The sequence below is a fragment of the Guillardia theta genome (assembly GCF_000315625.1).
Source record: "Guillardia theta CCMP2712 unplaced genomic scaffold GUITHscaffold_41, whole genome shotgun sequence".
NCBI classification, from domain to species: domain Eukaryota; class Cryptophyceae; order Pyrenomonadales; family Geminigeraceae; genus Guillardia; species Guillardia theta.
The window spans coordinates 113,899-128,218 of record NW_005434633.1 but is presented as its reverse complement, the minus strand read 5'-3'; the positions used below and the strand labels follow the sequence as shown (position 1 = coordinate 128,218).

Genomic DNA, 14,320 nt, shown 5'->3' with positions numbered 1-14,320 from the left:
GATCCAAGATTCCCCCTTGATCAAAACTTTATCATTGCCTGATGTGGCGGGCTGGGAAGACATGTTCGCGCTAGCCTCCTGCTCTCTTGTCTCCTGCTCTCTCTTCCCCCTTCCTCTTTCCTCCCTCCGTCCTCCCCCAACCCCTCTTCTTCCTTTCTTCTCTCCTCCTTCCTTCTCTGCCTCCCTCCTCCTCCTCCTCCTCCTCCTCCTCCTGCTCCTCCTCACCTGTCTGAATGGAGCGACGGAGCGTGCTTGTCCAGAGCCTTGCTCTCGGATGGTGCTTTACCACGTTGTCCTGCACCCACCTGGCCAGGCAGGTAGCGAACTCCTCGCCATGTGGAGAAAGCTCTGTATCTCCTCCGATCTTCTGCTTTACGTTGTAGTTACTCTCGCCATGGCGGGTGAGGTAGATGCTCTTGGGAGTCGTGTGCAGGTTCATGACAAACGAGGCGATGCGGCCGGGGAGGTACCCGAAGATCTTGTTCAAGACGACCTGGGAAGTTGCCTTGAGAGGTTGCTGGAAGCGGAAGGGGGAGAGGGGAGGAGAGGAGGAAGGGAGAGGGAGAGGGGGAGGGGGAGGGAGATGGAGAGGGGGAGGGGGAGGGAGATGGAGAGGGAGAGAGAGAGAGTGAAGACGAGGGGAAGCGAGGGGGAGAGGAGAGGTGAGGAGAGTAAAAGCCCAAGAGGGAGAGGAGGAGGATGACAGTAGAGGGCAGGTTCCTACACAATCAATCACCTGCTTCCCCCCGTCAACAGTCTTGATCCAACTGAAGTCCTTGTCTGCCTCACACATGGTCTGGTAGTGACTTGTGTTGTTCAGGATCCTCTGCTCGCGACCATCGTCAGCTCCTGCTCCCACCTCCCGCCTTCGCATACATTGCGGAAATCCTCGATCGCGCTGTCCTCCGACATGCCATGGTAGGTCGGCAGGTTTAACTTCGTGGCCCTGGGAGAATGAAAGAGGAATGGGGAGGGGAGGGAGTGGGAGTGAGGAGGAGGAGTGGGAGGAGGAGGAGGAGTGGGAGGAGTAGAGGGAGGAGAAGGAGGGACAAGGAGGAGGAGGGACAAGGAGAGGAAGCGAGGAGGGAAGGGTCAGTCGGCAACCTTCCCTCTCCCTCACTCGCACAGACACCAGCCCTCACCTGATGTTCTGCTCGACGATCGTCTGATCCTCGCACACGGACTCCACAAAGATGATGTTGGACTTGGACTGCCCCTCCTGTCACTGAAGGAAGAGGAGCAGGAGGAGAGCGGAACCTGGAGGATCGGGCTCAATTCGTCCACGAGCCACCTCCGGCGACATCTGGTCCCGTCGGTAGCGTCGAAGATGGCAACAAGCCCTTTGTCCTTCCCGCCTGCGAGGCGAGGAGAATTAGAGGGGATACAGAAGGGAAGGGGAGGAGGAGAGGCAGGGGGGGAAGGGAAGGAGGAGAGGCAGGGGGGGGGGAAGGGAAGGAGGAGAGGCAGGGGGGGAAGGGAAGGAGGAGAGGAACGGGAAGAAGGGAAAGAGGAGAGAGTAGGTGAGGATTTGAGAGGAAAGGATTGAGCAGGACAAGGCAGGAGCAGAGCGAGAGTAATGCTCCAGAATGGTGTGCAGTGGAGAAGAGGAGGAAAATCAGGAGGAAGCAGGTTCAAGAGGGCAGTCAAGCGCAGAGAAGCGAGCATTCGAGCGGACAGCGACATCTCAAGGAAGGAGCATCGGCAGCATCCGCATCGCTCCCCGCTCATGCTCTGATCGCTCCGCTCACCTCAATGAAGTCTTTGATGTCGTTTAGCGCGTCCAACACGCACACCTTTGACGTCCCGTCAGTCCGTCACGCCCGCCATGTCCCTACCCTCACCTCCCTCTCCTTCGTCTCGTCGGAGAGGAACGAGAAGTCGCTCTCGTTCCTCTCGCTGAATCTCTTCTTCCTGTACGTCTCCAAGTGGAAAACTCTGGTCGGCGCTCCATGGAAGAACGACAGGTACCGCTAGGACACAGGGAAAGCCCAGTCAGCCATGGCCACCAGCGGCCTCCACCTCCACCTGCAGCTTCTTTGCTATGTAAGTCTTTCCTCGGGCAGGAAGACCAACTAGCGCGATCACGATCTTGTCTCCCAGAGTTCCATGCTGCCAGAAACAAGTCAAACCTTGGCTGCAACCCATCTAGATTCTCCTCCCCCTCTCCACAACACCGCGGCTGAACTCATCACTTGCTCCGTCCAAACCATCCTTCCCTTGACCTCATCTCACTACCACCGCCCTGTCTGCATCCCCACTGCATCGTCTCCTGCTCGTTTCCCATCTTTCTCCGGACTCCCCGTGGCCCTGCGCATGCGCCTGTTGACTTACGTCTGCATTGCCTGGAGGAAGAACTTCCTGTGGCTGAGGATTGTGCGAGCTTCCTCCTTCCATTGCGCTCATTGTACAACGAAGAAGTCCAGTCTCCACAGTCTGCCCTTGCGCAACTATGCAGAAATGCTGTTTGTACCTCCTCTCCCTTCCTGTATGAAGCCCTCGGTCTTGCCTGACCTCCGCGCCCTGAAGGAGAGAGCTTCAGTAAGCAGCAGAAGAGCATCATACAACCTTCTTCCTTCTCTTCCTCTCCTCTCCTCTCCTCTCCCCTCCTCCCTGTTCCCGCCATCACCCGCCCCCCACCCGCCCGGCCCCCAGCATTTTTCTTGTCTTCCCCTAGTGTGACCTCATCCTCCAAATTTCTTACCCTCATCCCCGCACAATCATTTCATCACCCTCATTCACCACACCCTCATCATTGCGTAAACACCCCTTACCCACCCCCCTTTCCCCTACCCCATATCACATACCCCTACCCCTACCTGCAATTTGCTACGGGTGTTGATGGTTACCCGTACTCCAAAGGGAGAAATGTAGGGTAGGTGGGGTGGGCTCCTTCATGTCATACCACCGGGTGGGTAGACAGAGTGTCGGAGGCAAAGAGGGGTAAATTCAGGGATATGAGTAGGTAGGGGTAGTATCTAATAAAGCTCCTGGGGGGGGAGGAGGGGTGGGGTTTTGGGGAATGTCAGTATGAATCCTTCCTGGGTAGGGTAGTAGTGAACTGGGTGGTGGTGATTGTCGGGTACCCAGTTTTTACAGAAGGGTGGGGTACTTTCAATAAGGAAATGTTCCAATTGCAGGGGTGGGTGCAATTGGTGTTTAGGACCCTAGGGTGGTGGGGTGGTTTCCAACTAGGGTGGATCTACGGGGTGGTGTCGTTAGAGGCCGAAAGCATGCGGGCAGTGTGGTGGGCCGCGATGGCGGCGGCGATGATGGCGGGAGAAGAGGCAGGAGCCTTCAATGTACCGATGAGAGGAGCAGGGATCCGTCCCTCCTTCCTGTCCTCCTCCTCCTCCTCACTCCGTAGTCCTGTCTCTCAGTTCTCACCCCGTTCGGAAAGGAGGCGTTTTCTTGGAGCGAGCATGGTGGCGAGTGGAACGAGGAAGGAGCATGAGCCGACGGCCATGGACTGGGAGGAGCTCGGCAAGAAGCCATGGGGATCGATCGAGACCTCCTTCATGACTGTGTGCAAGACTGAGGGAGCAGGATGGGGCAAGGCTGAAGTGAAACCTTACGGTCCGCTCGAGATCTCGCCGCGTGCTGGAGTCTTGAACTACGGGCAGGGAGTCTTCGAGGGCATGAAGGCTCAGAGGACCGAGGACGGCAGGATCGTCATCTTCCGCCCTGACAAGAACGCGCGGCGCGTCCGCTATGGCTGCGAGAGGTTATGCATGCCCCCTGTGCCCGAGGATACCTTTGTCGAGAGCATCAAGAGCTGTGTGCTGGCCAATGCCAACTGGGTGCCGCCATGCGGCAAGGGATCGCTCTACATCCGCCCCCTCATCATCGGGACTGGGCCCATCCTTGGGCTTGCTCCCGCTCCCAGCTACACATTCCTCGTGTACGTGTCCCCTGTGGGGTCGTACTTCAAGGGTAATCAGCTCTCCCCCATCAAGCTCAAGATCGAGCACGCGTACTCCAGGGCTGCCAAGGGAGGATCGGGAGGGATCAAGGCCGTCGGGAACTACGCTGCCTCCCTCCTCCCTCAGGTATCGGCTCTGCGAGGGGGGGGCAGGGCCTGACGTGTTGGGCGCAGACCATCGCCAAGAAGGAAGGGTTTGACAATGTGATTTACTTGGATGCGTCGGAGCAGAAGTATCTCGAGGAGGTCAAGACATCAGCCTTGCGATCCCCCCGTGCCCTCCCCCTCTCCTCCCCCTTTCCCCCTTCCCCCTCTGCCTCTTCCTCTTCCTCTGCCCCTTCCTCTTCCTCTTCCTCTTCCTGCCTCCCTCTCGCTCTCCCTCTCCCTCTCGCTCTCTCGCTCTCCCTCTGACTCTCCCTGTCTCCCTCTGACTCTCCTCTCAGGTTGGCACCTCCAACATCTTCGTCGTCAAGGGCAAGAAGATCTACACTCCCGCCCTCAAGGGAGGAGGAGACCCCATGGACACCATCCTCGAGGGTGTCACTCGTGACAGCGTCATCCAGGTCAGGAATCCTGAGATTTCTACAGCGATCCTCCTCCTCCTCCTCCTCCTTCTGCTCCTCCTGCTCCTCCTCCTGCTCCTCCTCCTGCTCCTCCTCCTGCTCCTCCTCCTTTTTCTCCTTCTTTTTCTCCTCACCCTCCTGAAGCTCTTGATACCCCTCATCTTGCCCCTGCTCTCGCCTCTGCAACTCCCCTGCCCCTGCACCAGCTCCTATCCTTGTCCTGATCTTCCCTCTTGTTCAGGTTGCCAAGGACGCTGGTTACGAAGTCGTCGAGGATAGGGTACCCTTCACCCTCCTTAAGGAGGCAGACGAGGCCTTCACCGTCGGAACCGCCGTTGTGGTGAGCTGCTGCTGCTGCTGCTGCTCCTCCTCCTTCACCCTCACCTAGTCGTCGTCTTCTTGTTCGCTCCTCTTCTGTCGCCCGTGCTCTCGTCCTCACCTGCTGGTGTTCAGGTTTCCCCCATCGGCGCCGTCACTTACAAGGGTGAGACTTGGTCGTGGAAGTTCGAGGAGGGAGCTGGACCTGCGACCTCCAAGATCTACTCCACCTTGACCGGCATCCAGGTCATTCCTGCTCCTGCTCCTGCTCCTGCTCCTGCTCCTGCTCCTGCTCCTGCTCTTGGTTCTGCTGCTCCTCATTCCTGCTTCTGCTGCTGCTGTGATTGTCGTTGCTGCTGCTCCTGCTTGCCCTTTTGTTTTCTTGCGCTGCTTCATTTGTTTATCTTTTTTCCTCCCCTCCCTCTTTATCCCCTCTGACTTTCTCACCAGACCGGCAAAGTGCCTGACCCCTACGGCTGGACCGTCTACTTGGATTGAGACGTTAGCTGAAGCTCCTTGTATAAGAAAGATTACGTGTGAAGATTTTCCCTGCCCCTGCTCCTGCTCCTTTTCTCCTGCACCTGCACCTGCTCTGTCAGCCTACTGTGTCCCCACTACCCAATACCCCCATCCTTACCAACCAACGCCCATTCCTCTCATTTCTTCATTTCCCCATCCTCGCTCCCGTCGTCCTGATCAACTCACAAGTTGACTCTTTCCCCTCCCCTCTCCCTCCCTTTCATGTCAAAGCCGCAACAGGACGCAAACAAGTTCGTTTTAACACAACAAAGCATGTCGATTATCTCACACGTATGTACACTAGTCTACAAGACAGAACCAACGGCCTTCACCATATCATCTCAACTTTCTCCTGCCATTGATGGAGAGCCTCCAACTGCTGAAGCGTTAGCAAGATACAACCGTTCACCTCCCTCCCCTCATCCTCCTCCCCGTCCTCCTCGTTGTCCCCTCACTCCTCTCCTTCCCCTGCTGCTTCCCCTCTCACCTGCTCGTCTCGTTCTAAAACTCCTCGTGGTGTCCAGAACTCGATGATGGCGCTGAGTGAGAAATTAAAGACAAGTCGAAGATACGGGAGGAGGAGGAGGAGGACGAGGAGGAGGAGGAGGAGGAGGAGGAGGAGGAGGAGGAGGAGGAGGAGGAGCAAGCGATAAATTCTCTTTCACCAACCTGTTGTATCCTCCCTCCTTGTTCGCGTCTTTCTCTCTCATCGCCTCTCGGAAGGTTTGCATCTCTGTAGAGGGAGGCGACAAGTCGCAGGAGAGGAGGAGGAGGGAGAGAAGACGAGGAAGGAGGAGGAGCAGGAGGGAGAGAGGACGAGGAGGAAGGAAGCAACGTTACTCTAGATTGGCTCCTCCTATCACCTCCTCTACCTGTGTATCTTGGTCGAGTGTAGTAGACCGGCAGGTCGGGGATGGGAAATCGATTGATCTCATTACATTCGTGCACGAGGTATTGAAAACCTGGAGGAGAAAGAATGAGAAGGGGAGGAAATGGAAATGAAGGAAGAGAGTCCATGGGAGCACAAGAAAATGAACACTGAATACCACAATCAACATCCGCATTCTCAACCTCTTCAAACTTCTCTTTCCCGTTCTCATTTCCATCATCAGGAAACCAATCAACATCGTGACATTGAACATAATATCATCATCATCATCATCATCATCATCATCATCATCATCATCATGAATGTTCATCTTCCTCACCGTTGCAGTTTTCGCTCTCGACCAACGATCGCATTTCCGGCTTGGCGCCAATCATGAACTCAGCGACTTCTTCAGTCAGCTCGTGCTCGGGAAGCTGCAGAGACGGAAAGTGAGAAGAAAAGGAAGAGAAAGGAGAGGAGGAGGAGGAGGAGGAGGAGGAGGAGGTGGTGGTGGTGGTGGTGGTGGTGGAGGAGGAGGAGGAGGAGGAGGAGGAGGTGGTGGAGGGCGAGGAGGAGGGAGTGTGAAGATGAATGACCTCGTCTCGAAGGAATTGCAGCAGGGAATTCTTCCCATGGGGATCCATTGCGACGAAAGGCTCGACGGTGAGAACTAGCAAGCAGATGTCAGAAGGAAAAGTAGGCCGAGGAGGAGGAGAGTGAGAGGGGAGATAACAATGAGGTGGTGTTGGAGGACGAGCAGGAGGACAAGAAACCAATTAACAACAAACAACATGTAATCATCATCACCACCACCACCACCACCACATTCATCATCACCGTGTGGTTGTCCCTCCAGCACTTGGTTGTCATCCCACAAATAGCATTTCTCTGGTCGATGCCCAAGTTTGATCTGCACAATCCGTCAGAGGCTCCTCCTCCTGCTCCTCGTCCTCGTCCTCGTCCTCGTCCTCGTCCTCCTCGTCCTCCTTCCTTCCTGCCTCCTACTCTTCTGCTTCCCCTTCATGGTCTTACCGCTGTTCCTTGTACATCCTTCATCACCGAGGTGACCACCTGCATCATACCATCATCAGCATCTTCTTCGTCTCTCAATTCTGCTTGTTCTTCATCATCAACAGCATCATCATAACTTTCTCCTCCTCCTCCGTCATCATCATTCCATCATCATGATCGTCCTACCAACTCAGGAACGCTCTCCAGTTCCAGCTCTTCTTGGATGACTTGACGGATGGCTGAACATTCCGATCAACATCGCGAAAATGCAGCGAAAACAGGAAAGACAGAGAGTAGGGAGAAGAACGGACAGATGGAGGATAGGGAAGGGAAGGGAATGGAAGGGAAGGGAAGGGATGCGGCAAGTGGTAGAGAGGTAGAGGAGGAAGAAGTGCAGAGGACAAGGCTGTAAGTCACCAAGCAAACGCTGGAACGACATGTACAGGTCCTGCTTCTCAGGATCCCACAAGGAGACACTGTGATGAGGAGACGTCAGGCAGCTCTGACGAGTCAGGAGGAAACTCCCCGCCCCCCCTCTCCCCCTCCTCCCCTCCCTCCCCCACGTTTCTCTTTTCCTCCAACCCTCATCCTCCCCCTCCCTCCCCCGCTCTCTCTCCCCCCCTCCCTCCCTCCCGTTCCCCCATTCTCACTCTCTCACCTTCCGCTGTACTCAGCCAAGATCTCCGAAGGATCAGAGATGTCGGTGGGAATGAGGACCTGACAGGACTTCAACAAGAGAGGACAACGAGGACAGGAACGACCTGGTCCACCGAATGATGCCACTCCGTCTTCCATCTCAACGTGAACCTCTCCTCTCTGCAAGCAGAGCTGCGCAAGCACTGCACGTTAGCACCTCTCCTCTGCACTTGCTCGGGCGTCGTCACCGATACTGGAGCAGCTGAGGTCTCATGGTGTAGAGAACGACCGGGAGATTCTTTACGGTCATTCGAAGTTGGGAAAACAGTTGCCTGTAGGGGAGTTCAAGAATCAGATGAGGAGAGAGGAGGGAGGGAGGGAGGAGGGAGGAGGGAGGAGGGAGGAGGAAGGAGGGAGGAGGGAGGAGGGAGGAGAGACGGGGAAGGAGGGATACAAAGGAAGAACAGGGCAGATAGGAGAGAGGGCAGGGGAAGGGGGGGGAGGGAGGAGTGTGAGGGGATAAGGAGGGGAGATGAGCTATGTGTGCTGACTTGAGACGAGGGTTGAGGAGTCGCCGATAAAGCTCTACAAGGACAGGGAATGGTTTCTGCATCCACTGCATGGCAATTGCCAGGTCATTTCCGTCTTGCCCTGGGGAATCATCAACATCGCAATCATCAACATCGCAATTATCATGTTCCCATCACCATCACCATCACCATCACCAGCTCATCATCGCAACGCACGGCACTCTCACCGTAGATCGAGCACTTGTCGATGTCGAGAAAGCAAACAATCTCCTCCACCGGCTTCTCATAATGCACATCAGGAACGACAATGTCCTCCATCGACGTCCTCCTCGTGTACTTCGTCAACCTTGGCGGATCAGCGCGTGACACCTGCGTCAGTCTCGAGACCTTGGCGTTCACCAAGTCCGGGGGACTCGGGGATCCGTCGGGCCCCGGGGTGACTGAGGAGATGCTGTTGTCCTCCCCATTCCTGTCCAGCTCGTCCAGGATCCCTTTGACGTGATGGTTCCGCAACTCAGCAAACTTGGAGCTGATCTCCACCGGCGGCGATCGCGGCAGCGACTCGATCACGCTCGCTCCCTTGATGTTCTCTAGAGCACTGCAGTACTCCTCGAAGTCTTTCTTGACGCTGCTCAGGTTCTCCTTGTGGGCCTTGAAGGAATTCTCCAGCGCCTTTAGGATGCCGTTCCATCGCTTCCCCAGCCCGAGCCCCCCCGCCATGCCGCAGCTTGCATCGGATGTGCAGCTTGCCCCAACCAGCAGGCTCACAGAGGACAAGAGGATGTAGCAATTACAAACCAGGACGATGCTCCTGGTCTTGAAGGTACAAGAAAGAGCTTTCATCACTGTCTGCAGAAGTACTTGATACCTAGGGATTGCTTTGCGGGGAAACCCCTCCTTGGAATTTGTGCCAGGACACGCGAGAAACCTGAGGAAGAGGGGGCAAATTCAGATAAGGAAACCTCGTCAATCAGGAGCAGCGGAGTTGAGCATGAAACATCCTACAAGAATGCACGGTATACCGCAGCGGGCGCATGGGAAAATGAGAGCTCAGGACAGATACACATGTTCTGACAGCAAATTCAGGGGTGCGGGAGATGTAGAATGAGATCCGAGATGAAGAGAGGGGAAGCCAAACAGTACAGATGGAGGGAACGCAACCAGATCAAGCGATCGATACGTCTGGATCCAGCAACGTCATCGATTCTTGCACGTGCATGTGTGAGGAAAATTCGGCATCAGGGGGCAATGATTGGCGCTCCTTTCTGAACAGGTACATGCAAAACAAACACCAGAACAAGACAGAGTGTATGGAACAGCATCTTGACGAGAATGAAATGGTAGAGACAGGAGGATCGGAGCTGGTGATCTGGTGCAGCCATGGCAAGGCAGGATGCAACAGGAAGATCATCGGCATGGGAGGCAGGAAGAAACTAGGAGCGAGGAATGGTGAGGATGAATGCAGGGGATTTCGCATAGAATGCGGCTGAGATAGAGCGGCGGCGGCATGTTCGGTGATTTGCTGCCATTGAAAGAGCTTCATTATGAGTGTTGGGAGGTGACAGGCTTAAGGGGTGGGTGACAAAAAGGGGGTAGTGGTTCATTTGGTACGGGTGGGGGTAGTGGAATCCTGGAGGTACGGGGGTTGGGGTGGAACGTATGAAAAGACTCTGGGAATCATGGGGGTAGGGGTAATGGATGCGTCTAAAGTAGTCGCCCATTGCCTACGAGTGGGTGGGGTGTTCAATATTTTCAGTTGTTACCTGATACTTCATCTGAAATTTTGTGGGTAGAAATGAAATGTTGGGGGTACTCGACTGAGTGGTTGGGCAATTTGACAGGGGTAGTAGAGGGGATGGGAGACTCGATCCGAGAGGGTGGTCATATGTTGACAAGTTTGCAGTAAGGTGGGTCACAGGGGGGTCCTATTAGTCATTCAGTGGAGTGTTACGCAAGGGGGTAGGGTGAATATGACGAGGGTGGGGGTACCTTGTGGGATCATCACGGGGGTGTAAGGGACATGGGAGGAGGAGAAGAGGTAACGGGGGACGGAAGAGCAAGGGTGGGTGGGGGTCACGGAATTAATGACAAGTTGGGGTAGAGTTTCACAATGCAGAACAAGTACCCCTACTTGTACATGGGAAAGATAGGGTCTGACTGCAGTAATTGTTCAAATCAGTGGGTATGTTTCAGGAAGGGGGGTTCCAATCCCGGGGGGGTTGTTCGATTGGAGGTAGGGGTGCTCTTGCTGTTTTTGTGGGTTTTGGCCCCAACCGGCGATATTAAAATAGCTTGTAAACTTAAATATATATTATATTACATATATTATAATGGTTCAAAAGACTCATTAGACATATTTTTAAGAAAGATAAATCTCGTAGAAGCTTTTATGAGTAGGGCACCCTAAAATACTAAAAATAACTTTTAGATTATAGTATGTCCCTTTAAATAAAATTTTTGATGATACACTCTATTTTCAGGACGTTTGAAGTAATTTACTGTTCGGTTCTACAAGGGCATTTTATCACTACCACCCTACCACCCTATTTTAGCTTGTTTTAACGTTTTCAGGACCCTCATTTTCACCAATTCCATAAATATTTTTAAGAATTTAAAAACAACTACCAGGACACTGTTTTACGACCCCAAAAACGATTTTTAATACATCACCCGTACATCTCCTTCCCTTTCGTCATGACATAGGGGGTGGGGGTACTTTCCGCACCCGCTCCGGTACGTGCCCTCATCCCCGCGCTCTCACCGTAACAAGTTTCGGAACTCGAAACAACGGATCATAACGGAAACATAAGTTTTAACGGATCTGTAACTGTTTCACGAAGAGGCAGTCACGATGGCGAGGAGTGCTCGGGGGGGGGCAGCGATGGTGGTGGCAGCGGCTGCTGGGTTTGGGGCCGCCCTGATCATGGTGATCTTCCTTGCTTCGTCGCAGACCGTCAGAAGAGGAGGAGGTAGAGCAGTGATGCTGTCGGTTCCCTCAGCATGGCAGCGCCAGATGCGCTCTGGCTCAGCAGCCAGGCACAGGCAGGCTATGGCAGCAGCCAGCGCCTTCGGACGAGGGATGCGGGTCAGGGCCAAGGGAGCTTCACGAGCTGCATGGAAGGCTGCGCTCGGTATGCAGTTGGCAGCTGCGACGGAGGCGATGGCAGCAGATTCCGCAACGGGCAACGCCACCAACTACACTGAATGCTCGAGCTGGAGGGGTTGTACGTCGGATCGCGAGCGCTATGCTGTCAATGGCACCACGGAGATGCTTCCTCACCAAGTTCAGTTTGAGTGTGGAGGAGGAGAGTCTGCGGAGATCTGCTACGACACAGCCATGGCCTGCATCAAGTCCTCTGAGGCGCTGACCTCCAACATGTACCAGGTCTCGCCGTTTAGGGCGACAGAGCTGCGAACTATATCCACCTGCAAGTGCTTCGTGAGCAACGGATGTACTCCCTCGTGCAATGTCGCGCTATACCAGCGCTGGTCGTCGAACACGGGCATCAACTGCCCAGCCAACCCTCCTGTCTTCCATCCTGAGACTGGAGTGTACCAGTACGGTGACCCCAAGGCTGTTTATGTTGCGCCCAACGACTACAGCTTTGATTATTACCCGGAGTATCCCAACCCGTCAGGTGATGCTGGTGGTGGGCAGGATGAGATTTTGGGGGGAGTTTTGTTCTTGCAATGTCGAGAAATGACGTTGGTGTATGAAGTGCTTTGATACTCTTGTGGTTAACGATGAACATGGCGGTGATTGTGCTGATGATGGAGATGAAGATGGAGATGATCGCACTTTGACCGAACGACATGGCTGACTTGCATCACAGGACATACTTATAACGCCATGTGGGCGCGAGATGTTTACGAATCCCAACCAGGAATCCCTCCATATCAGATGCCCTTGTACGGTTCCTACGGTCCGGGTGAGTTGCCTTACTGCCTCCTCCTCCTCCTCGTCTACCCTCTTTATCTTTCCTGCTCCTGCCCCTGCCCCTGCTCCTGCTCCTGCTCCTGCTCCCCACTCTTCTTGCTTCGTCCACTTTGTGGACTTTCGAAGCTTCCGGCTTACTCTTCCTTCCTCCTTCTGCTTCGCCTACCCGGCCTCACATGCTGCACTAGGCGATCTATCTTGGTCGTCGCTGGCAGGGGAAGAGAATCCATACCAGTAGTTCCAGTCGGAGCGAGTGGGCCGGCAGGATGCGATAACGCCGCAGACAGGATCTGGGCCTGAGCTGAAGGAGAGGAGAAGGGGAGGAGGTGGGATGGCGGGGAGGTTGAGTGGAGGAGGGGGATGGAAGGAAGCGACGGAGGGGATAGAAGTTGAATTTCCCGTGTATTGCTAGATAGTGTGGATTGAAACTTTGAAACGCGTTTGATGGAAACTTTGAAACGCGTTTGATGACAGAGCCGAGTTCGCAGTGTCAGTTTGCAGGAGAGGAGGAGGGTTGTCCTTTGAGCAGAGCAATTGAGGCGCGAGGAAGGGGAGCGGCGATGAGGAGAGGAAATGGGAGGAAAGAGAAGCGAGAGAGTAATCGGGCGGGTGACGTGCGGACGAGGAGAATGAGAGGAGAGGGGTCAAGAGAAGCAGAAGATGCAGGAGCAGCCGTAGTAGGAATATGAGAGGGAGGAGGAGAAGGAGGAGCGGGAGGTAGGAGGAGGTAGGAGCAGGAACACGAGGTAGTAGCAGGGGCAGGAGGCAGGAGCAGGATTCCATCTATTTACAACCGTCGGCTCCTCTCAGTAGTTCACATCTACACCTCCCACGTACCCATCGAGGTAACTCCTGCTGCCACGTCAGCACTAGCATCCTCCCCAGCTGCCGTCACCTGCGCGGGCACTTGCGGGACTTAGCAGGAGGAAGTTCCCTGAGAATGACCTGGAGGATGGTGAGACGAACCGACACTACCTCTCCCTCTCCCTCTCCCTCTCCCTCTCCCTCTCCCTCTCCCTCGCTCACGCTCTTGCTCTTCCTCCCCCCCTCCCCCTCCCCCTCCTTTCCCCCTCCCCCTCCCTCGCTCTCGCTCTCGCTCTCCCCCTCTCTCCCCCTCACTCCCCCTCTTCTCGCTCTTCCTCTCGCTCTCGCTCTCCCTCGCCCTCTCTCACTCCCCCCTCTCTCTCCCGCCTTCCTCTCCTGCTGCTGGTGGTGCTACTCATCTCCTCCTCGCCCCTGCTCGTGCTCTCCTTGTCCCCTCTTGCTCTAACTCCTCGCTCCTCCGTGTGTTTCATCCTGATCCGCTACATCCATCGGCTTTCTCTCCCTTCCCCTCTCTCTTCCTCTTCCTGACCTCGTTAAGTTGCGATTCCCATCCCCACCATGGACATTCAGGCTCGTCCGGCCTGATCGTGAGGAAGAGAGTCAGTGAAAGCAAGAGGAGGAGGAAGAGAAGGGAAGTGGGAGGGCAGAGCAGAAGAAGCTGAGAGGAAGAGAAGGTGGAAAGAGGGAGAGGAGGAGGGGGAGGGAGGGGGAGGAGAGGAGATTGGGCGGCTTACCAGAATGTTTGGACGATGTTGGACGCGACGTGATAGACTGTTGTGTTGAGCTGATGAAGGGCATGAGAACGGAGGGAGAAGGGAGGAAGGAGGAGGCAAAGGAGGAGGAGAGGAGACGAGGAGAAATGGGAGGAGCGGCAGTAGTGGCAACAACAGGAAGATCAGGCAGGGGAAAGAGAGGAAGGAGGAGAGAATTGAGCAGGGACTCTGACAAGGCGGTGGCGCTGGAGGAGGAGGAGGAGTGGAAGGAATAAGAGGGGAGGGGAAGGAAGAGGAGGTGCTGGAGGAGGAGGAGGAGGAGGAGGAGGAGGAGGAGGAGGAGGAGGAGGAGAGGAAGGAGGAGTAAAGCTGATAGGAGTCCAAGCTGAGGAGATGGGAGGCAGGGAAGGGAGTCAGAGAAGAACACCTGAGGGTTCGACTCGCCTTCGTGCCATATGATGGTGACAACAGCCTGCTAAGA

General features: G+C 55.1%; 5 protein-coding genes across 5 annotated transcripts in view; 3 read left to right on the top strand and 2 right to left on the bottom strand.

Annotated features, from left to right (window-relative positions):
- GUITHDRAFT_109720 (hypothetical protein) overlaps positions 1 to 2,403 on the bottom strand; it is a gene marked incomplete at both ends in the record, with an annotated part of 4,045 nt that extends 1,642 nt beyond the window's left edge. The window contains 8 exons of the mRNA XM_005831186.1: positions 287 to 493; positions 737 to 826; positions 877 to 946; positions 1,143 to 1,210; positions 1,749 to 1,793; positions 1,842 to 1,970; positions 2,026 to 2,109; positions 2,332 to 2,403. Coding sequence (XP_005831243.1) covers positions 287 to 493; positions 737 to 826; positions 877 to 946; positions 1,143 to 1,210; positions 1,749 to 1,793; positions 1,842 to 1,970; positions 2,026 to 2,109; positions 2,332 to 2,403 — 765 coding nt within the window. The remainder of the gene's footprint in view (positions 1 to 286; positions 494 to 736; positions 827 to 876; positions 947 to 1,142; positions 1,211 to 1,748; positions 1,794 to 1,841; positions 1,971 to 2,025; positions 2,110 to 2,331) is intronic.
- Positions 2,404 to 3,515: 1,112 nt separating this feature from the next.
- GUITHDRAFT_159741 (hypothetical protein) lies at positions 3,516 to 5,342 on the top strand (the record flags this gene model as incomplete). The annotated part of the gene is made up of 6 exons (XM_005831185.1): positions 3,516 to 4,046; positions 4,094 to 4,165; positions 4,363 to 4,482; positions 4,724 to 4,822; positions 4,936 to 5,046; positions 5,251 to 5,342. 6 exons carry the CDS (start codon positions 3,516 to 3,518, stop codon positions 5,296 to 5,298), a joined length of 981 nt encoding a protein of 326 aa, XP_005831242.1. The 3' UTR covers positions 5,299 to 5,342.
- A 221-nt stretch (positions 5,343 to 5,563) lies between these two features.
- GUITHDRAFT_153004 (hypothetical protein) lies at positions 5,564 to 9,294 on the bottom strand. The gene is made up of 15 exons (XM_005831184.1): positions 8,592 to 9,294; positions 8,386 to 8,485; positions 8,083 to 8,166; positions 7,960 to 8,026; positions 7,857 to 7,915; positions 7,616 to 7,674; positions 7,385 to 7,437; positions 7,220 to 7,258; positions 7,025 to 7,097; positions 6,784 to 6,857; positions 6,528 to 6,621; positions 6,192 to 6,281; positions 5,989 to 6,052; positions 5,807 to 5,858; positions 5,564 to 5,695 (listed from the first exon to the last, which is right to left on the bottom strand). Exons 1-15 carry the CDS (start codon positions 9,082 to 9,084, stop codon positions 5,648 to 5,650), a joined length of 1,449 nt encoding a protein of 482 aa, XP_005831241.1. The 5' UTR covers positions 9,085 to 9,294; the 3' UTR covers positions 5,564 to 5,647.
- A 215-nt stretch (positions 9,295 to 9,509) lies between these two features.
- Positions 9,510 to 9,854, top strand: GUITHDRAFT_109717 (hypothetical protein; the record flags this gene model as incomplete). The annotated part of the gene is made up of 1 exon (XM_005831183.1): positions 9,510 to 9,854. The coding sequence occupies one exon, from the start codon at positions 9,510 to 9,512 to the stop codon at positions 9,852 to 9,854; it is 345 nt and encodes a 114-aa protein (XP_005831240.1).
- Positions 9,855 to 11,215: 1,361 nt separating this feature from the next.
- GUITHDRAFT_139813 (hypothetical protein) lies at positions 11,216 to 12,539 on the top strand (the record flags this gene model as incomplete). Its single annotated transcript, XM_005831182.1, has 3 exons — positions 11,216 to 12,002; positions 12,198 to 12,293; positions 12,490 to 12,539. 3 exons carry the CDS (start codon positions 11,216 to 11,218, stop codon positions 12,537 to 12,539), a joined length of 933 nt encoding a protein of 310 aa, XP_005831239.1.
- Positions 12,540 to 14,320: the final 1,781 nt, after the last annotated feature.